General features: G+C 34.4%; 4 protein-coding genes across 4 annotated transcripts; 2 read left to right on the top strand and 2 right to left on the bottom strand.

The window, feature by feature from the left end:
- The first annotated feature begins 5,629 nt into the window (after window positions 1–5,629).
- Window positions 5,630–9,354, top strand: LOC125867000 (probable 6-phosphogluconolactonase 1). Its single transcript, XM_049547410.1, has 4 exons — window positions 5,630–5,762; window positions 6,781–6,987; window positions 7,079–7,214; window positions 8,594–9,354. The coding sequence occupies exons 2-4, from the start codon at window positions 6,815–6,817 to the stop codon at window positions 9,083–9,085; spliced, it is 801 nt and encodes a 266-aa protein (XP_049403367.1). The 5' UTR covers window positions 5,630–5,762; window positions 6,781–6,814; the 3' UTR covers window positions 9,086–9,354.
- A 530-nt stretch (window positions 9,355–9,884) lies between these two features.
- Window positions 9,885–14,546, bottom strand: LOC125867809 (fructokinase-like 2, chloroplastic). The gene is made up of 5 exons (XM_049548389.1): window positions 14,359–14,546; window positions 12,384–12,961; window positions 11,646–12,280; window positions 10,909–11,380; window positions 9,885–10,450 (listed from the first exon to the last, which is right to left on the bottom strand). Exons 1-5 carry the CDS (start codon window positions 14,397–14,399, stop codon window positions 10,224–10,226), a joined length of 1,953 nt encoding a protein of 650 aa, XP_049404346.1. The 5' UTR covers window positions 14,400–14,546; the 3' UTR covers window positions 9,885–10,223.
- A 163-nt stretch (window positions 14,547–14,709) lies between these two features.
- On the top strand, window positions 14,710–17,254 carry LOC125868319 (folate synthesis bifunctional protein, mitochondrial). Its single transcript, XM_049548975.1, has 2 exons — window positions 14,710–14,955; window positions 15,695–17,254. The coding sequence occupies exons 1-2, from the start codon at window positions 14,889–14,891 to the stop codon at window positions 17,155–17,157; spliced, it is 1,530 nt and encodes a 509-aa protein (XP_049404932.1). The 5' UTR covers window positions 14,710–14,888; the 3' UTR covers window positions 17,158–17,254.
- A 490-nt stretch (window positions 17,255–17,744) lies between these two features.
- LOC125867554 (cytochrome b5) lies at window positions 17,745–21,070 on the bottom strand. Its single transcript, XM_049548098.1, has 3 exons — window positions 20,903–21,070; window positions 18,295–18,361; window positions 17,745–18,206 (listed from the first exon to the last, which is right to left on the bottom strand). The coding sequence occupies exons 1-3, from the start codon at window positions 20,987–20,989 to the stop codon at window positions 17,959–17,961; spliced, it is 402 nt and encodes a 133-aa protein (XP_049404055.1). The 5' UTR covers window positions 20,990–21,070; the 3' UTR covers window positions 17,745–17,958.
- Window positions 21,071–21,689: the final 619 nt, after the last annotated feature.

The following is a 21,689-nucleotide window of genomic DNA, read 5'->3' as shown; positions in this document are numbered from 1 at the left end:
GCTTAGGGCGTAAGTCTTACAGAACTAAGCCCCACACTTGAGTCTTACAGCGTTTTGCTAGAGCCCTGCCCTAGGGCGAACCCCGAGGCGAGTCCCAATAGAGTTTTTTAAAACACTGATTCGATTAATATTTCTGAATATTAATACCAACAAAAAATAAAAAAAATGTCACTCTTTGATACAAGACTAGGAGGTTTTTGACTAGAAATTTAATAAGTGACCTCAATATCAAACTCAATTTATAAAAATAAAGAATTTATGAAAACAAATCTGAATTAGTCCGACTAATAAGCTTTGGATTCTCAATAGTTTCATAAATGAAATGAAAAGGACAACTATGGATTAGATTGGATAAGATCGAAAAGAAGACAAGCATATTTGCCTAATTTATAAGGGAAAAAAAAAACTATTAAAAGGGGCCTTTTATGGACCCCTACAATTGATTGAGTTCCCAAATTCAAGTTCAAAAATCACTATATGTAGGGGTGATCCATTATAAAATTAATCAATAACATTTTATCTAATTTTATAAGCAGAAATGATTATAGATCTATAATCTATAAATTTTAAATCATGTATTCGTCTCGATCTAAATAGTAGTAATGACTTATTCTTTGTTGCAACAAAGGATAAGTAATGTTAATATCGGTAAGGATTTTAATTTCTATGAGTGTAGACATTGAAGATTTGTGGGACTCTTAAAGACGTGTTCAATTCTAGTTGAGATTCTACAAGATGTATTTGATTCCCGTTAGAATTCTTGGAGACTACTCTAACCCTAAACCCTAGCTTATGTCTATATGAATGGTACTATATTTCCTTGAGAAGGCATCTCAAATATTTAGCAAATTCATGTAATATTTATATAGAAGTCAAATCAAAATCATCCTAGTTCGAGAAATACGCCACTAATGGCCCTTGAATTATGGATAAATCATATGAGGGAAGAATCAAGGGAGGAACAGAATTGTACCCGCACTAATATCAATAAAATATTCATGTTTCTTCAGATTTTATTTGTGTGGTTGATTTATTTTCTATATGTTTAAAATTTGTTGCAAACAAATTGGCACGCCAGTGAGACCAAATTTGCCCTTCATCTCTTCTCTCATAAATCAAATTTACAAATCTGAAGCTGCAAATGTGGAAGAATAATTAGTACCTCAAGCCTCGTCTTTGAGTTTCGACATCAAGTCTACACTCCGACAAGCCTTGAAGCAGGGGATATTTGTAGACATTGAAAATTTGTGGGACTCTTAAAGACGTGTTCAATTCTAGTTGGGATTCTACAAGATGTATTTGATTCCCGTTAGAATTCTTGGAAGTTACTATAACCCTAATCTCTAGCTTATGCCTATATAAAGGGTATTATATTCCCTTGAAAAGACATCTCAAATATTTCGCAAAATCACATAATATTTATATAGAGGTCAAATCTAAATCATTCTAGTTCGAGAAATACGCGACTAATGACCCTTGAATCATGGATACATCATATGAGAGAAGAATCAAAGGGGAGAACAGAATTGTACCCACACTATTATCAATAAAATATTTATGTTTTTTCATAATTTATTTGTGTGGTTAATTTATTTTTCATATGTTTAAAATTTGTTGCAAACAGTAAGTACAAATTTTAAATGCCAAATTAATTTTATATATATATATATATATATATATATATATATCAAAAAGTTAAATGATTTTTTCATCAGAAAATTTGCCTTATCTTGATTATATTTATTTTTTGCAACTTGGTTCAAACTACCACTATCAATGATTCTTTTTTTCAAACTATTCTTATTGTCTTACTTGAGATTTCATCATCCTTATCAGTAGTCAAATTATATTTTGGATTCAACATATCATCTTCTTGAAATATTATTGGTTCAAAAAGAAATTGTTTTTTTAAAAAAAAAAAAGACAAAGAAAATATATATTTCTAACTGATTTATCATATTTAAAATTTTCAAATAAATATATTTCAATCATTTTTAATGCCAAATATATGTCAACCATCAACTAATGTATTTTTTTTTCCTTTTCATTAACTAATAAATAAATGGAAAGTGATACCTAAAGTTCTAGTAATTTAAATATGGACCACTAGAAAATTTCCAAAATAATATTAATTAGGTTATTCTCACTCCTAGTAATTGATGGTTCAAAATCAATTGAGCAAAAGGTTGACATTAAAGAACACAAAATTTCTTTTCAATGATGTCATAGTAGAAAACTTGTAAATGGGGAAACTAAAGGGAAAAAATATTTAAAAAATATTCCTATAATTTGAGGGTTTCATAATTATTTGTTGATAGAATTATGCAATAGAGATATGAAATTAATAGATAATGATAATGAGGTGTATGGTATAAGTTCAATTATTTTCTTGTCAATGTTTAGAATCATATAGGAAACATATCACAAGCCTAAAGATTTTGGTCATGTCTCATGTTTTGTTTTCCAAATGAAGTAAACAATCCAAAGGCCCCATCCAACCAAAAATAAAAATAAAAAATATATAGGATTGATAATGTTAGATTCTTAAAATTGAGAATTTAACCGATATGAATTGTGGTGTGATGGTTGAGATTCTCTTATTCTTAATTAAAAAGCTTGAATTTGAGTCTTAGGAATAAAAAAAAATCACATTGAAGGGCCACTTCCAGAAATAGACCCGACAATGCACAGAGTTCTTAATATAAATATATACAAAAATTAAACTATTGCGTACTAAGTTCGATCGAACTCATATATTAACTTCTAGCTCAGCCTCAAAGTGGAGTTGAGGTCATCCTATATCAAGATTTACTTTGAACTGTCGTTTCAACATCATTTTATATTACTTAGGTGTAAAAATTTAATTTTATCCTTTCTTTTTCATTTTCTACCTTAGATATTCGTGGATCAAATTAAATTTAGAAAAAAATTATATATGAATGATTAACAATAATAATAACGTAGTATAATCTCACAATTAAAATTTGAAGAGGATTAGATGTACTCAGAATTGCAGATCATACTTTTATATTTATGAAATTAAAACACTGTTTTTAATAGACCATAGATTATTTTTGATGATCAAAGTAAAAAAAAAAAAAAAGGATTCTTGAAATGGGGTAGGAAGTGTTGATTTGTAATATTGTGGGGTTTCTAATTAGTTGAGAAAAAAACTCTATACTATCTTTCCATTGTTGTTTGAAAAAATATGATTGCTTGTAGATTCCAAAAACTTTTTTGATAATGTGTTCATTATTTCTCACTCTTATTTTTTTTCTTTTTAATGATGGTGGAGGTTAGAGAAGAAAATGATGGCTGAAATAATTTCTTTAATATTAGAGCATAAAAAAAAAGTTGACATGAAGTTTGGTTCTAAGGAAAATTGAATAATTCAAGAGAAAAAAAACAAAGTGGATTCTTACATAATACATATTTACTTGTATCGTAAAATGGTTACATCAAATTAATAATGGCATTATGTATATGTTTCATTTTATTTTTTACTCTTTTCATTATTTTGACGTTGAAGGAGTATAGGCTAACTATAGTTAATAAATGTGCATTCTCATCTTATTTTATAGCTTAATCATGATAAAGTGTATTAATTTGACGTAGACATATATACATTTTTATATTATTTTCTCTGTCATAACTTATGTGACACATTTTTTTTGTTAAATCGTCTAAAAAAAATGTCAGAATTTAATCTTAATTTTTTCTTTTTATTCTTAGTGGAATGATTTATGATTTGTTCATATAAATATTAAAAATTTATTTAGACTATAAGTTTTAAAAGTCTTCTTTTATTTTTAAAATTTGTGTTAAATCAAAACAATGCCAAATAAATTGTGACTAAGAGATATATTCAAAACCCCATTATAGAAAAGCATGCTAACTATCTAAAAAGGTGCATGATTGGTTTAATATACATTATTTAATGATTCATTTAGTTGTATTTACATTGATCTTTGAATATGTATTACCCACCATGAGCTAATCTTTTTGATAACCAATATGCTTTTATATATATATATATATATATATATATTCAAAGTTAACTAATTTGATTAATCTATATTCTCATGCTTCACGAAGGTAGTTACGAATGTAGAAATTCGACAACGATTCTACTTGAAATCAATATATTATGCTCAAACCGATTATTTGTGTTTGAAAGCCCCATCAAATATGTATACGATTAAATTTAAAAGTCAATTATCTAATCAACATTTAAACTCATCGTTCTAAATAAAGAAAGATCTGATTCATCTCACAATATACTTTAATGATACGCGTTGTAACTCAATTAGCCTATTATTTATTTGGATTAACAATATGATAATCTGTATTATCAGCTAACTTCTCAAGTAATCAAGCATTACATGTGAGATTTATTTAATTTATGAACTAATTGGGACCACAAATATTTAATGGAGAGAAAGTACAATATATACAGATGGCTTAATATAGTAAAAAGAGACAAATAGCTGGTTTTAGGGAGACAGCCAATTGGATTGAATTTATTTTATTTTATTTTTATTTTTATTTAAGAAAAAGATAAAGTTAAAGATGGAGAGATTAGAGATAATTAAAAAGGAAAGATAAGGTTAATTAAGATGAGAAATAAAATTAAAATAATATATAAAGAATCCCACCAACTAAGATTAAAAAAAAGCTAAAATTTAAATCATACACTTGCCAAATTACAAATTGAAGTGTTTCCTATCAAGAATTATTTTTTCTCTCCCACAAAAGGATAATCACAAAAAATTTCTGTTTTCCTTAAAAAGTAAATAGTTAAGCAATATTTTTTTATTTTGCTATAATCATCTTATATTTGATATTCACGATACTGGTATAAGATTTATTAAAAAAAGTATTCTTTATAAGAAATTTCTTGTTTCTTAGAAAGTTAAAATTTAAATGCTAATTTTTTTAATTAAAAACGGAGAAATTTTAAACGATTCCACCATATTAGTTACGAATTAGTACATTCAGCTAAAATATATGTGTGTTCATAGATTTATATACATATCATCAAAAGTTACGATGGAATGAGTAGAAGTTTTCCACTCGAACATTGATACGAAATCACCTTTAACATGGAGCATTTGAATTCGAATTAATTAAGCAACAAAAAGGTAAATATCAAATCTCGAGTGAAAAATGTCAAGAGAGCAAGGATGTTAATAATGTTTCAATTAGCTGTTGATTAATTACTTAATTAATTACCTAAGAATTTATTTAACTGCAAGAAAAAACACAGCAGAAGATCTAGGAAAAGTTTTTGTTTTACTTAGAATTTTATTTTTTTTCCTGACACAAGTTTTACATTAGATGGTTTATTTTTTCGTGTATCTGTTTTTTTTTTTTAAAGTAGGTAAGGAACATGATTCATCTTTTTCTCTCTCATTTTTATCCATTGAAACAAAACAAATTAGAATTTGTGTACATTTTTGTCACCATCAGTGGTATCCCACCAGGTAAAGTCCCTTTTTTTATATATATATTAAAGTTTGATTAATTTAAATTCGTATAACGAGCTCAAAATCGAGACTTCTGATGGGTTCATGGTAGCAAAATTCATGTTGTATTCAGTAAAAAAAAAATGTTTCAAGATTAGCTTTTTATTTTTATTGTATGTGTGTGTATGTGTTGTCTTTATATATGTTTTAGAAATTGCTGATACCCATCTTCTCTTCTTCTCACCTCTTCAATTTTTCCCCTTTTTTTGGCCTAACACATTATTTTCTTTCTTCTTTGTAAGAGCCCCTCTTTTTTATGTTTCTCTATATTATATTGTATGTTAATAATAATAATCCAAGATTGTGTTTTTTTCCTTTTGGGGTTCTAGTTTTGACATTCTTGGTGATTACTTGGTGGTTTTTTTGAAATTCTAGATTGTTAATGGAAGAGGATGATGATTTTTGTGATTTGGGGTTTTGTGTTTAGTGTTGTTTGTTTGAGTATTTTATTCATGTGCATGTTCTTGATTTAATGATATGGAGTTTTGATCTTGTTGTTGATCAAGTTTAGTTCTTTTTTTTTTGTCCCCTTTTCCCCCTTTTGATGTTTGTGTAAGTGATCATCTTAGTAGCATAGTTGGTTGACTGTATGAACTTTTACCTTGTTGGCGAGGATTCGATTCTCTACTCTGTAATCCTCTTCCCTTACCCCAATTATAAAGAAGAAGTGATCATGCACTAGTCTGTTTGATTTCTGAACCTTGAATTATGAGTTTGAATTGGTTAGTCTCATTTGTTCTTGATTATTGAGTTTCTAATTTCAGAATTTGACTACTGGTTTTGCTTGTTCTTTCTTTTTGGTGTGGGGGGCTGGGGGGAAGCGGTTTTTGCAAATGTCAAAGATCAGTTTTTTTTTTTCGACTATGTGATGTTCAAGGAGTACATGTGGTGCAGTTGCTGTTGAATTCTCATTTTTGATGTAGTTACTGTTCCTTTATTTTATTTTTTTCTCATAATGCTTTCTATAGTATTTTGTCATGATTTTCGATCTGCTTTGATATGTTTTTCCTTGAGTCGAGGGTCTAAACAACCTCTCTACCTACTGCGTACATTCTACCTTTTCCAGGCCTTACCTGTGTTGTTGTTGTTTAACCAAAAGGAAGCCATAATTTTTCCCCTTGACTTTTCTTCAGATTGTGCAATTGTAGAATTTGTGTTTTGTTTCATGCTAAATGAGCATTGTGGAATTGTTAAGACTTCTTTCTTTTCTCAGTTGTAGTTGACTTGTTACTTTGCTATGTTATGATTTGTGCAGTAGAGAAGTGTTATCTAACATCCTCTAAATAAGGATGGCTCTTTCTGGGGCTAATAAAGATGGAAGAGAGGTGAGGATTTATGAGTATTTGGACGAACTCAACACCGATTTGGCAGATTATATTGCAGAATTATCGGAGGCTTCTGTGAAGGAGAGGGGGGTATTTGCTATTGCTTTATCTGGTGGCTCCCTCATCAGTTTGATGGGGTATGTAAGTGTGTTGTATTTTCCTGTTCAAATGTTTTTGTTTCCCTTCTCTATGAGGTAGTCAATTGGTTTGAAAATCCATGGAAAGCAGAAAACTATGTGAAGCTCCTTATAGCAAAACTGTTGATTGGGCTAAGTGGTATATATTTTGGGTGGACGAACGTGTGGTGGCGAAAAATCATGCTGACAGTAATTACAAGCTTGCTAAGGATGGACTTTTGTCCAAGGTAGATAATTTTTACATGATCATCTTGCATACTGTTAATTTACATGTCATATTTATGTTAATGCACTATTAATGGGATTATTGATACAAATCTTAGTTGTAACGATGACTCTCCCTATTTCGCTTTATGATCCTTGATGACAACATGCACTTTTGTCAAGTGTTCTCTAAAATAAACCTCTAATGAGGTTATCCTCTTTTCGGTTGATTCAGTTTATCATAAAGATACTATCTTTCAGCTGTATAATACAGAATTGTACAACGTCGAGGTGGAAGAATTAGATAGTTTCCTCTCTGTATATGGTGACATCTCAAATATGAAGGGAGGCATCCAGGCTGTTGTAAAACTAATTTTGGCTTAATCCTTATGCTAAAGACCAGTCAAATGTACTTGTTGATATTATCTTTTTATGTATGTTGCATTGTTGCTTGTGTTCATCCATCCACATGTAATTTGTGACTTAGCAGTGGTAATTTTCTTTGAAGGGGTGACTGGAGGAATAGGTGGGGGTGGGGGGTCAGAGTTCGTATGGACAGGGATCGGGCAAAAAGAAAACAAATCAGGACTCTCTAAGATGTGGTAGATAGCTGTGTTCAGTTAAATTCTCAAGAGTCTATGGACTTCTTTTCGTTTTTGGTTCTTCGGAGGCAAGATAATATGGAGGTTCAAAAAATTATGGTATGTGTAATATGTTGATGCTTTGACATCAATGGATGTACGGTGTAAATGCTTGTGTTTGGGGATCTGTAGCTATTTCCTTTGAACTAAGCTCATCGACTAACTGAGGATGCATATAAAGCTGAATTCACAGTGAACATAGTAAACTGTCAGTCATACAAGATAATTTTATGCTGGCTTCAGTTCCTTACAATGTTCAGTTGTAGTCGCGCACTATGGGTTCTCAGGATCCCGAAGTGGTTGAAATACTAACTCGAGGTCATTCTAAGACCATCTACCTGGCTGCTGGCCTGAAGTGATTGATTTAAAACTTCTCGGCAGTACAAGCAACACTTCTCTTCAGTTTCATTTGCTTCAAGCTTACTGATGTTTTGTAGATCTGTCATGCTGTCATGGCCTATAGGTTTACTTTGATGTAAACTTGCTGACTGGAAAATTATTTTACTTGAAACCTTATTATTGTTTTATCGTGTTTTTTCTATATTTATCGAAACCTTACACGATAATTGTTTAAGTTTTTCGAGATCATATTACCTGTAATACAGATGCTTCACAATATAAGTGCAATTATAAAGCTTAATAACCAACTTATTAAACAAAACGAAATCTTGATATTCTAATGTGATCTTTTGGTACTGATCTTAATTTCCAAAGTTGTCTTGTCTTGCATTTCTCATATCTATTGTGTTTTTATGTTTCAGGTGCCTATTGTTCCAAGCCATGTACATTCCATTAACGACACGGTCTCAGCAGAGAAAGCTGCTGAAGACTATGAGTTTGTTATTCGACAGCTTGTGAGGACTCGTGTAATCAGCGTTTCTGACATCAGTGACTGCCCCAAGTTTGACCTCATCCTTCTGGGAATGGGACCAGATGGACATGTTGCATCTCTTTTCCCTAATCACTCCATACTTGATGAGAAAGAAGAGTGGGTAACGTTTCTCACCGACTCACCAAAGCCCCCTCCAGAGAGGATTACTTTCACTTTGCCAGTTATCAACTCCGCGTCCAATGTGGCTATAGTTGTGACTGGAACCAGCAAAGCAGAGGCCGTTCATTCGGCAATTGATGATGCTGGTCCTGACTGCCCGACGTTGCCTGCAAAAATGGTCCAGCCAACTAAAGGGAATTTGGTTTGGTTTCTGGACAAGGCAGCTGCCTCAAAACTTGACGGCGCAAAATTTTCCGAGTAGGGCCAGGCTTTCAAAAATGTATGATGGTGTATGTAGCAAAGGCATATGCAACTTAGTTCATTCTCATCTTTCATCAAGTCTTTTTCTTTTGATCTTCCCCTCTTTTTTTTCAAATTTTTGACACCCTTTTCTTGTTTGAGAAGAAAATATGGAACTTTTTGTTCTGTTGGAATAGGTAATCTTCCACCTGCAGTCCTCTCTTCTGAGGTGGGGTTTGAGAAGTGTGTTTGTTGGGGAAGATGGCAATAAAATTGGATCCTTTACTAGAATCTCATTTTTAAACTTGCTAGTTTCTTTGTCAACTCTAGCAATTTACATTGTGTACAACAAGAGGAATGTTGAATTTAACATGTTTATTGCTCCAAGATTTATGTGTCACGCCAGCATCGATGTCCACGAGACATATGATGGGGACGTATTTAGTTGCAAGTTGAGACCAAGTTTTGAAGTGTTATGATGGGGACGTATTTAGTTGCAAGTTGAGACCAAGTTGAGGTGTTATAGTGTACACTCTCAAAGTTGGAGTGTTTATTTATGTATTATGCCTTTAGAGAAACTGATATTAAGAGAATTCTTCAAACTTTGATTGTGGTGGGATGATAGAAGCTCATTCACTTCTAATCAGAGAACTCGGATTAGAACTTTGAAAATGGAGTCATCCTTGATACCCCACCCCACTCCCCATAGTGGACCTCCTCAGGCGTGAATTCGGAGTAGTCGGTCCAACGGGCTCCAGAGACCAGAGGGTCAAAAAAAGGGCTCAAGCTCTAACAAGTGCATTCAGGAATAACAAAAAGGAGATGATATGATATTGGTCTGTGATACACAACAAATGCAATGCATTTTTATGCTGGTAAATGATCTAAATTTCTCCAATATGTCAAAAAAAATAGTACAAATGTTACATCAAGAAAGCCTAGGGAAATGGAATTACTGACGTATTTCCCTCTGTATGATTTCTCCGATACCACGATGTACCAAAACTCGAAAAAAAATCGTGTACAAGCAGTTACAGCTACAATCACAGTGATGCCAGAAAGAATCATTTCCAACAACCAAGACTTTCAACTTTCAAAGGGAGACAGCATCTAGCATTTCATGGCAACACAAGCATAATGGGCTACAAGCATATAAACCATCAACTTACAGGCACCAGTGTTCTGTATTCCCTCTCTGTTACTGACCTTATGCCATGGTCGTCTGGGACCACGTCATCTTCCATACCTTCTTTAGGAGGATACCCTAATCTCCTCGCCTGTAGCCATTGATCTACTACACCACAGCTAATAGCATACTTCAAAGTTCGCTCCAAGTAACCTTTATCAGTCATAAGATGAGGCTGAACTGTCAGCATTCTAATGATACCTGAACAAAAGTTTTAACAGAATTTAAGTCGAGAAGACCCTATAACACCAACGAAAATTATTTATTCTTCCGAGGAAACAATCCAATCTAATAGGTAGAGATACAACAAATGTCTAGCATGATAAGTAAGCAACATTTGAGTAGTAACAATGAGAATCTAAATGAACTACTAAAGATATCCGTTGGCCTGCCAAAACTTGGAAGGAAACCATCACCTGTTCAGATGTGGCATGACTTCATTCAATGTTAAGTCGTTACCTTACCGCTATCTATTGATCCAAAGTTAAGTAAATATATCTCAAAATAAATGGTAAAGATGCCAAGTTACCAATTGGTATAAATATTGCAGGTATTAGTCAAAAGCCATAAATGCATCACATACCAGGCTCCATCGTCTCTAATGAGGAAGCTTTTAAAGGAACAAATTATGAATATACAGAAGGTGGTCATTCTTTTACCTGCAATAATGCCATCTCCAGATGCAGACATATCAGAAGTATAAGGGCTCAGAGGCACATCTTCCAACCCTAGAACAGAACCATTATGCTCCTTGGTGTAGTAATGAATCTTAGAAGTCCCATTAGTCACGAACAAAATCTTTAAATTTTCATGCCAAAGTGGAGCAATTACTTCTGGTGGATAGTGAGTGAACTTAGACCTGTCATTATCCTTGGTGTCAAACTTCTCGGAGGGTTCTATTCCACATAGAAACTCCAACTCTTGTTTCGTGACCTCTATGATATCTGCAAGATTCCATGCTTTTTGTATGAATGTTTTGGCTTTTTCACCTGATTCCCATAGTGGAGATGGAAGGTTGAGATCATAAAAGACAACCCCTCCGAGCTTCTTCGAAATCTTTGTTGCCCGTAATGTGGTTAATCTCATATTTGGGTCAAGCAATGAGAATGTATTGAAGTAAAACATTTTTGCCTGTGTGACATATTAGAACAAATGGAAACAACTTAGTACTAACAGAACATACAAAATGAATTCAAAAATAAAAAGAAAAAGTAATATGTAACTTGTTTTATGATCCCACTAAGATTATGCAATATTAAGAATTATGTCAATAATGACTTCCGTACTTGTAAACTCCACAAAAAAACCTGTCGGGGAACTTTCACACCCAAAAGGAAAACTATAATATTAATCTTTTCACATTTCCAAATAAAACTAGGTTCTTTCAGATTCTCACCTCCTTAAGGACATCTATATTGATCTCAGACTTCAATAAAGAATCCTCAGCACATGGTTTGGTGGTAGTCATCCTCAAGCCCCCTCTCTTACCTATCTTCATATGTGTAATGGCAGTTGCTCTTTTACTGTCAAGGCGAACTGATCGTGTTTGAACTTTGTTGATGTTCATAAAATATACCAAGGACTGACCAAAATCGTCATCACCAAGTTTCCCCATGAAGGCAACTTTACCTCCCAAGCTCGCAAGAGCCACAGCAACATTACTTGAACATCCCCCTGGAGCCCTGATAAACTTTTCAGGATCCCACATTACATCTTTCATTCTTTCATGCCATTCATGGTCTACAAGTCTATTGGATGGCCTCCCTGAAGGAACAAATGCATGTTGTGCTGCACCAAAGCAACATACAAGGGGTGGCCATCCATATGTGAAGCTAATATCCTCTCCAACATCTATATCGAAGTCCAGTTCTTCCTCATTATCGGCATCAACATTTGCAACATGTAGCTCTTCTTCAATATCACTAAGTTCTGTCTGGCTACCTTCATCCTCTAAATTACTAACCTTCTTCCTCCTCCCCCTTGTGGCCTTCTGCGTTGGTTCTTTCTCCAGGCTACTAGAGCTAGAAGCAGCTGCAAATTATGCAGAGAGAGATTTGCGATTCAAACTTCTGAAACTTGCCAAATATAAAGAGAGCACAAGTGCTCAATGATGAGGAAGATAAATAGGTTTTACCTTTCTTTGAAGTTCGTTTTCGTTTTTCTATGGGCTCTTCACTTGACCCTGAAGTTGGTAAGCCTTCCTCATCTGTCACATTGCCCTCCACACCTAACATGAAATCCTCAAATGAGCTCTCCACTGTCTCTTTTTTCTTCCGGGTTCGTCGGGTTTTCTTTGGTTTCCCACTTGATTCTGGTTCTGTTACAGCTTCTTCATCAGTGACATTACCCTCCACATTGGATATGGAATCACCATATGAACTCTCCACTGTTTCTTTTTTCTTTCGGGTTCGTCTCCGGATTTTTTTGGGTTCTTCAACTGACCCTGAAGTATTTTCCGCTTCCTCATCATTCACAGGATCATCATCCGAAGGCTCAACCACTTTCTTTCGCCTAGATGAAACTGGAGCTCGTTTTGATGTCCTGCCAGTCTTTTTCCCAGAACCAACCACCTCTGTCTCCGATAATTCCTCAGTTATACCCTCTGGAGTTCCTTCTTTCGAGACTGCCATAAGAACCCATTTATTTTTAAGTTTAAGATCTTGAAGTTGCATTACTTTCATAGTTGGGTAAAAGTTCCAATGCAGATGCTGCCTGCATATTAGAGAAAGATAGAATCTTAGTATTATCCTCTTCCTGTTTGAAACATATTTTAGTTTCAGCAGTAATTATCCTTCAAATTTCCTCCATGTTTGAGGTCAGAAAATCTAAGATGCATACAGAAAAGCAAAGAAATTGAACCTCCATTTGACACTCATATTGCAATCAAGACAAACATCCTCTTTGCATACATATTGACTTTTCATTTAAAAGTTAGTAACTTTAAAGTCAATGAGTTTGTTCTGGTTTCCGGTGAACGAAATGGTTTTGCTCCAAATCCAACTATCCACTAATGAAAAGGGATTACCCCATGCACTAGGCTAGTGCAGGCAGTGGCGGAGCCAGGATTTCCAATAAGGGGGTTCAAAATTCGAAGGAGTAAACATACGAACTAGTCTAAGGGGGTTCGACATCTATTATATATATCTAAAAAATAATTTTAACCATATATATATAGTAATATTTTCTGCCGAAGGGGGATCGGATGACCCCCCTAAAGACATGCTGGCTCCACCCCTTTGTGCAGGCAGGGGTTAGAGGCAGAGGAGTGCAAGGGGGTTAAATATTACATCAACAAGATAACCTGTGTATCCCACAAGCGAGGTCTAGGGAGGGCGGTGTGTACGCAGCCTTACCCCTGCCTTGTGAAGATAGAGAGGTTGTTTCCGATACACCCTCAGTTCAAGTAAAAGCATATCAAAACAAGTACGGAAAGGAAATACAGTAGTGAAGCAAGACATGATGAAAATAATGTAGAAGAGAGCAGTAGCAACAAAGAAGATAATACGATAACCGTTACCTCTCCTATGTGGTTTGTGAGTTATTGCATAGGAGCGGGGGTTTTACCCTGTGCGCACCCAAAGGGTAGCGGCTGCGGGTTTCCCTTGTCATCAAAAAAAAAAAATACGATAACCAAGACAAAGATAAATTCATTGAAAATCATACTATGTAAATAGAGAAAAATGAATTTCTTTTAGACTTAAACATATATATAAATTGTTGAATTTTCTTGCCATAAGATTATTATTATATTTTTTGAATCCTTTATTTACTGTCCTCTATCCCTTTGCATTTCAGCAAATATTCACCAAAAGAGCAACTCTATGCATTAACTAAAATCAAATAATAAATGGATGAAATTCAACTTGCTGTCAAAACTAACAGTACATGAAAGCATGGACACAAAAATTCAACTTCACTTCCCAAATTTCACCACAAAAAAATGTCATCCACACACAAGATAGTTGCAAAGGTGACACCTTTAGAAGTTTTATACTAATTTTCTGTTTCTTGTATCATGTTTTTCACAGGTAAACCAAATGACACTAAACAATAAATGAAAGAACATATGAGAAAGACAAAAAAAACTTAAAGAATTGAGTAAAAAGAACCTGGAGAGTGTAGAAAAAAAGCTGAAAGAGAGAGCAGCCATAGTAAAAAGAACTTAAAGATTCAATCTTTACAACCCTGAAGACCCAAAAATGGGTACTGGGGTTTTACACCTTCAAGGTCACTGTGAAGTAGTAAAGAAAAACCGGATGAGGAGAGGGGTTTTGGGATTTGGGTTTTTGAGGGAACAAAAAAATTATTTTTTTTTCTTTTTAAATTTAATAAAATAATTATTTCATTATTCTGAATAATTATTATTTATATACCTAAAGACATTTTTTTATGACTAGAATGTCCCTAGTGTGTATTAGAATTTAACAAACTGCCACTAGGTATGTTTTAGGCTTTGCATTTGTATTATGTTCTGTTCAACAAAAAGGGTATCTAATCTGTTTCCAAGATCCCATTTTACTGTATTTTTGTATGTTCATAATATGATAATTCTGAAGATTACTTCCATTTTTGTGAATCTTGGAATACTACAGAGCCATTAACATCATTATCTTCATTGAGTTTTTGTATCATTGTTGAAATGAATGTCATCAGGCGTTTACTGCCCAAAAAATTTGGGTTCAAAACATCCAAGAAATCGTGTTATGGTAACTTCAAGCCCCTTTTTCCCTCTTTTTTGCGTTTTCCCAATCTTTTTTGTGCTCTATCAGTGATAAAGTTTCAATCTTTATGAGGTTCTGATGTAATTGGTATTTGCAATTAGTGGCATTAATGGAATATTTGGTGTTACTGTTCTTTTTTCTGAATGCTATGTAAGGATATTCTTATTATTTACTATGTCTGCTTTGTGTATCTGTGTTATTTTTTAAAGTTGCTTTGTTATGAGTTACTTGAGTTGAGCTGCTGGTTATTCGGAAACAGTCTCTCTACCTCTGCGGGGAAGGGTAAGGTGGATACATTTTGTACAAAATTATTGTTTTTTCTAAAGAATTACGACGTCGTGTTTCTGATTTTGCTTTGGATAATGTATGAAGTTTATCTTTGAGATTTTGAGCTGTTTTGATGGGTTTAAGCTTCCATTTCAACATTTGATTGAGGAGTTTTGTTGAATCTTGATGGATGTAGAAGCCGTTTCTCTAAAATATTCATTTTGAATATTAAAAATTGAGATAAAATGGACCTTAATACAGTCATTCATCCTCTGTAATAACATTATGTATCATTTCACATAGCAGCCAAACAATATTTAGACAAATGGTGATGTTATAGAGAGGTTTGACTGTGACACAGAGGATTCATAGAGCTGACACTCAACTAGTTTTAGGATTAAGGCGTAGACACGTAGTGATTGATTGATTGATATTCTTTTTCAATCTTGTTTTGCAGCACCGGGCATTTGCTCTATCCATTCATCCCCGGATTATGTGGTGGAAGTTCATTCCCCAGAGCAGGAAGTGATAATTGCTTTGGGAAGTAATGTTGGAAACAGACTTCATAATTTTGATGAAGCACTGCACCTAATGAAGCAATCAGGTATACAGATTACCAGGCATGCTTGCTTATATGAGACAGCGCCTGCTTATGTAACTGATCAACCTCAGTTTTTGAATTCTGCTGTTAGAGGTGTCACGAAACTAGGGCCTCACGAGTTGTTGAGAGCACTCAAGAAGATTGAGAAGGACATGGGTCGTACAAATGGGATTAGATATGGTCCTAGACCTATTGACTTGGATATTCTGTTTTATGGGAAGTTCAAGATTCATTCTGAGATACTTGATGTTCCACATGAAAGAATCTGGGAGAGACCATTTGTGGTAGCACCTTTGATTGATCTACTCGGTTCAGACATAGATAACGATACAGTTGCAAGTTGGCATTCATTTTCGAAACATTCAAGTGATCTTTTCGAGTTGTGGGAAAAACTAGGAGGTGAATCTCTCGTGGGGAGAAATGGGATGAAAAGAGTATTACCAGTAGGAAACCACCTACAGGACTGGTCATTGAAAACCTCCCTTATGGGTATTCTTAACTTGACCCCCGATAGCTTTAGCGATGGAGGGAAGTATATATCCGTAGAAGCAGCAGTTTCTCAGGTTCGTTTGATGCTTTCAGAAGGTGCAGATATGATAGATTTTGGTGCACAATCCACACGCCCTAATGCTTCAAAGATATCCGTTGAAGAAGAACTAGATAGGCTAATTCCTGTCATCGAGGCTGTCACAAAGATACCCGAGGCTGAAGGGAAGCTTTTATCTGTGGATACCTTCTATTCAGAAGTTGCTTCAGAAGCAGTGAAAAAGGGTGTTCATCTTGTAAATGATGTATCTGGTGGACGTTTGGATTCCAGCATGTACAGTGTTGTTGCAGCACTTCGAGTTCCCTACATAGCAATGCATATGAGAGGTGATCCATCTTCAATGCAAAACCCCGAGAACTTGCAATACAACGATGTTTGTAAGGATGTAGCATTTGAACTTTACGAGAGGCTCAAGGAAGCAGAGTTAGCCGGTATTCCTGCTTGGAGGTTGATAATTGACCCTGGAATCGGATTCTCCAAGAACACTGAACATAATTTGGATATTCTAACTGGTTTGACAACCATTCGAGCTGAGATTGCTAGGAGGAGCTTGGCTTTTTCTCATGCCCCTTTATTGATTGGACCATCAAGAAAGAGGTTCCTAGGCGATGTCTGTGCTCGTCCTGCTGCAGATAAACGAGATCCAGCAACTGTTGCTGCTGTGACCACAGGGGTTCTGAATGGTGCCAATGTTGTAAGAGTACATAATGTTCAATACAATGCAGACGCCCTTCGTCTGTGTGATGCATTATTGGAAAGAAAACAGAGATAAAACAGTTAACGCGAGCACGTTTTGTTTTCTGGGCTCATTCCTTTCTCATTGTAAAACATATTTAGTGCAAAGATTTGTGTCTTTGCAGAAGAACTCAAAGCTGAAATGATTCAACCAGAAAGAGCAAAGTTTTATGAATTACCATGTTACTCGAAAAGTTGAGCAGTTTCTTGAATCATTTGCTTAAGAAATCTTCATCTCTGAACAGATATTTCCAATCTATATTATCTGTCTTTTAGGGATCGTTTGGTGTGAGGGATAAAAAATAATAGTGATGGGATAATTTTTTCTTATCTTGTTTGGTTATCATGTTTGGGATAATTTATCCCACCATTTATATCATAGTGATGGGATAAGTTATCTCATATACATGGTGGGATAAGTTATCTCAGGATAGCTAACCCCCAGGATAACTTGTTCCCAACCAAACGACCCCTAAGGTTTTGCCTTCAATTGGTATCATAAAACTCGAAAATGCAAGCTGACCACGACACTACAAGTACAAAAAGACATTAAAAGGGAAGAAAGTAGATGTCCTTTCTGAGTGCTTTATTATATATCCTCAAAAAGGTAATAAATGAAAACTCTTTATCAACTACAAAATGATAGCAACTGTGTATTCAAATGCCTATTTGTGATAATTTGGTGTTGAAAATTTCCCGTCATCTCAAACAGTAACAAAAATGGGCATTCAGCAATATCATGTCCCAAATTCCTGGACCTCCAAAGATATGACGAAAAAAAATTTCAGTCTATGTTGCACAATATTACTAACATCTAAAATGGAATATCGAACTGATTTTACTTCTTGCGTGTGTACAAGAAGCCAACCACGACAGAGATGCCAACAACTGCTACTGGAACGAACCAATATTGCTTAGTAACTTCCATAAACTTCTGAGGAACATCTTTGCCCGCCTTCTTGACAATCTCAAGTTCGGGGATGGAAGAGGATGTTGTATCAAGCTCCCCAATGAAGAATTGCTCCATAAGGTCTCTCGCACTTTTGCTATGTCCAGCATCTTCAAATTCATCAGTGGCATCTTGTCCTACACAGAAATGCATCACAAGTCCTGTTTATTTCACTATTTTGAGCGTGCAGTAATTTTAAAAGAAAGAACGCGATTGAATTGGTACCTGTAACACCAAGTAGAACATCATCTCCCCCTGGATGTTCGTCTAAATAAGATGAAACATCATATACCTGCATGCACCATGCAAACAAATCAAGAATTTGAATCAGCAAAATGGAGAATTAGGTAAACTAATAAAACTTCATCTATATCAGCTCAAATGCTACACGGCATTTTTCTGATGCAACAACACGACTATCAACAGAGCAAACATAAACATAATTTCCATGCCATCTCTCAGTCGTGGTAGTAAAGATATCTTAGAATATGATTTTTGAGCATGGCCCTTGAGCAAACAAAAAGTTATCGTGTTGCAAATAGATTTTTGTTAAGAGTATCAGAGAGATCATCAGTCTCACTTGGTGGTGGTGTTGCAATGTCAGAACTATCTTATTTCTAGCAAATCGCGGCCAAGGGCATAGAGTATGTTAAGCCATATTAACGTCTTATTAAAATTTTGAGGCTAACACAAGAACGTGGTAGTACTAAAGAAAGAATATAAATAGCCTATGTGCAAGCACAATAATTTGGAACTTGGATGAAGTTAAACTAGCTCAAATAACTGCAAGAGGTAATTATCAGGAAGTTCACGCTTCATTAAGAGCAGCTATGGAATTTAATTGTAACAGTGTTTCAGGTTTTAATGTCAAAATATATGAAGATGATAATAGCCTATTTAGCCAGCATTTGGAAAGCAAAAAGTGCTTCTTCTTCTTTTCAAAAAGTGCTTATTTAGAAAATCGAGGTGTTTGGCCAACACTTGGGGGGGAGGAATTAGTGTTTTTGAATAATAGCAGAAGTTGTTTCTTAAGAAGCCAAAAGAAGTATTTTTCCCCTTAGGAGCATTTGCCAAGCATACTCAAATTAATTAGTCAGACAAAACTTGATATTCTTCAAAAGTACTTATTCAAAAAGCACGATTGCTATTAGTCTGAGGCCTTGAACTATACTAAAGAGAAAAATGTCCAAATCATAAGACACAACATGTATGAAATTAGTCAGCTAAATATGGAAACAAGCAGATAAAAACTATGAGAAAAGCATAGATTGAATAACCATTATTACAACTCCTCTAAATACTGTGCAATGTAACGTTGCATAAATTTTTCATAGCATTAGAGATTTATGTGTGAGCACAAGTGAAAACTAAAGGGAGCCATCATCACCTTACCCCCAAGAAAGTCATTGAGTTAGTTTTAAGGAAGAAGCAAATTCTCAAATTGTAGATATTAATCAATGGAAACCTTTAAAGCCTGCCCCGATGCAACCACCTTTCCACAGATCACAAAGGAGAAAGGTAGTGGATGAACTTTTATTTGCCCTGAACCATGTCATTTACAGCTCGTAGTGATTAACTCACTCTATGAATAAACTTATAGGCTCCTGTTGCATTACTCATTACATTAGGGAGCATTCAAATCAAGATGTGTGATGATTATCAGCAGTCTTCTTAGTCTGATGTATGATTCTATATGTTTTTCATAATCTTCATTTGTCTAGCCCTGGTGTCACGTCAGTACTCAATCTTCATTACATCATTAATCTACCTGATAACAACTAGAAAAGACCGGTGATTATCTTCCAAATTAGCAAGACAAAATCTCTACCCTATTTTTTCTAACTAACTCGCCCCAATTCCAATAAGAAACCAGATACCGTCACTACCCTCAAACAGCTCATACTTTCCCGTCATTATGCTTAGTACAAAAGTAGCAAGGTTGCTATGTTATAAAGATCCTTTCTTTGCCTTCATGCACTCATGTTGAAGGTGTGCAATATGCACGTGGGTTCTTAGTGCGAAAAACTAGATATACCCGTAGCAAAGATGGTCAACAATGATCAAGACTACATTTTTTTCTACTAAGTCCATTATTACACAGTCATTAGAGGACATTTGAGCTTGTCCCGTTCCCTGTCATATACACTACATTCTCAATTAACAAAGGCCAGTCTAACCTGACACTAAGCAGATACATATGATAACATAACATTCAGAAGCATAAACGAACTTCAACATGGCAAACAAGTCAGATAATTAACATAAAAAAAAAAAAACTTGAAAGTAGAATTTGGCAACTAAAAACAAATCATAAATCCTAGTAATTAATAAGTCTGTCCGAAGAAAAACTAAAAACTAGTTTATAAAAGGTATAATACATAAATATATTCTTTAACTTGGCATCAACTAGCATTTATGCCTTCCAACTTAAACTTCTATAAAGTTAAACAAGTAAACGCAGGCATACTACGTAGAACGCCACATAGAATGTCGTGTAGGACGTGTCACGTGTATGTCTAGTTGTTCAATTCTCTACCTATTTGTGCACACACCCGAAGGACATAGATACCGTATGAGGTCAAGTTAAAGATCACGTTTATGTATTATGCTTTTATAAAAAGACAATCATAACCACTTTGAATCCATCAGAAAGCACCTAGGAGAATATTCAATCAATCACATTTACAATAAGAATACATTCCAAAACACCATCAACAAAAGCAAGAAAAGAGCATCAAAAAGCTCAAAAGCAGATTAAACCCAGAAAAGAAAACACCCAAAAAAGCAAATTAAACCCATAAACAGTAAAAAGAAAAAAAATCCCAAAAAGCACCTTGCCGTCAATGACGACCCAACAATCATCCTTAGTGTTGTGCTCAGCAGCTTCTTCCATTGTGAATAACTTCGTTAAAGTTGGCATTTTTACTTGCAAAATTTCTCTCAAAAATCTGTGCCAGGAGCCAATTATCTTCAAGTTTGAAAAGGAGAGTTAAAAACCCTAATCAAATCCTTAATTTCGTGGGTTACTTTCGGGTCGGGTCGGGTTGAACTAACTAAATCCTTACCTTTGGGTCGGGTCGGATGGGGTGGAACTAACGGAATCCTAGTTTGGCTTATCAATTTTTATGTATGCTACATGGTTATTGAATTAATAAGATATTGATTGCTTTAGTTTGATTTAACAATCATTATTGGTTAACCGATATAAAATCGAAACCATCATTATATTGAGGGAAATACGAGCAAAACATGTTATCCATTTATTATATATAAAAATTAAGCAATACATTTTTGAACAAATAACCCGTTATTTAATAAATTTTCAATTATATCCAAATTGTTAATTCAATAACCCGATAACAACCCTACCAGCTATATAACATACATCAACTCAACTACATTGTATGATTCAGTCGGCTAAATTATAACAAGCATGTGAAAAATACCTTTGAAAAATCCAAAAAGATGACATTTCACCAATACCATTTATTTATTGTTATGTCAACACCTATCATTATCAACTATTAATGTTATCGCTACCGCCATTATAAACCACCACCATCCTCTAGTCTCAACCATAATTGTCGTTGTTGTCTATCACTATAATCAGTCGTCACCAT

The sequence above is a fragment of the Solanum stenotomum genome, chromosome 6 (genome assembly GCF_019186545.1).
Source record: "Solanum stenotomum isolate F172 chromosome 6, ASM1918654v1, whole genome shotgun sequence".
Taxonomy (NCBI): Eukaryota; Viridiplantae; Streptophyta; class Magnoliopsida; order Solanales; family Solanaceae; genus Solanum; species Solanum stenotomum.
This window is presented reverse-complemented; position numbering and strand designations above follow the sequence as displayed.

What these genes read in the sequence shown, in the direction of transcription:
- LOC125867000 (XM_049547410.1), top strand. Translation starts at nt 6,815, where the DNA reads ATGGCTCTTTCTGGGGCTAATAAAGATGGAAGAGAGGTGAGGATTTAT. An exon ending in TCCCTCATCAGTTTGATGGG is followed by an intron (nt 6,988 to 7,078) that starts GTATGTAAGTGT and finishes CATGGAAAGCAG; the next exon opens with AAAACTATGTGAAGCTCCTT. An exon ending in AGGATGGACTTTTGTCCAAG is followed by an intron (nt 7,215 to 8,593) that starts GTAGATAATTTT and finishes TTTATGTTTCAG; the next exon opens with GTGCCTATTGTTCCAAGCCA.
- LOC125868319 (XM_049548975.1), top strand. Translation starts at nt 14,889, where the DNA reads ATGAATGTCATCAGGCGTTTACTGCCCAAAAAATTTGGGTTCAAAACA. An exon ending in ATCCAAGAAATCGTGTTATG is followed by an intron (nt 14,956 to 15,694) that starts GTAACTTCAAGC and finishes CTTGTTTTGCAG; the next exon opens with CACCGGGCATTTGCTCTATC.
- LOC125867809 (XM_049548389.1), bottom strand. Translation starts at nt 14,399, where the DNA reads ATGGCTGCTCTCTCTTTCAGCTTTTTTTCTACACTCTCCAG. An exon ending in AAAACGAACTTCAAAGAAAG is followed by an intron (nt 12,281 to 12,383) that starts GTAAAACCTATT and finishes CATAATTTGCAG; the next exon opens with CTGCTTCTAGCTCTAGTAGC. An exon ending in ATATAGATGTCCTTAAGGAG is followed by an intron (nt 11,381 to 11,645) that starts GTGAGAATCTGA and finishes TATGTCACACAG; the next exon opens with GCAAAAATGTTTTACTTCAA.
- LOC125867554 (XM_049548098.1), bottom strand. Translation starts at nt 20,989, where the DNA reads ATGCCAACTTTAACGAAGTTATTCACAATGGAAGAAGCTGCTGAGCAC. An exon ending in GGGTCGTCATTGACGGCAAG is followed by an intron (nt 18,362 to 20,902) that starts GTGCTTTTTGGG and finishes TGGTGCATGCAG; the next exon opens with GTATATGATGTTTCATCTTA. An exon ending in TGTTCTACTTGGTGTTACAG is followed by an intron (nt 18,207 to 18,294) that starts GTACCAATTCAA and finishes ATTTCTGTGTAG; the next exon opens with GACAAGATGCCACTGATGAA.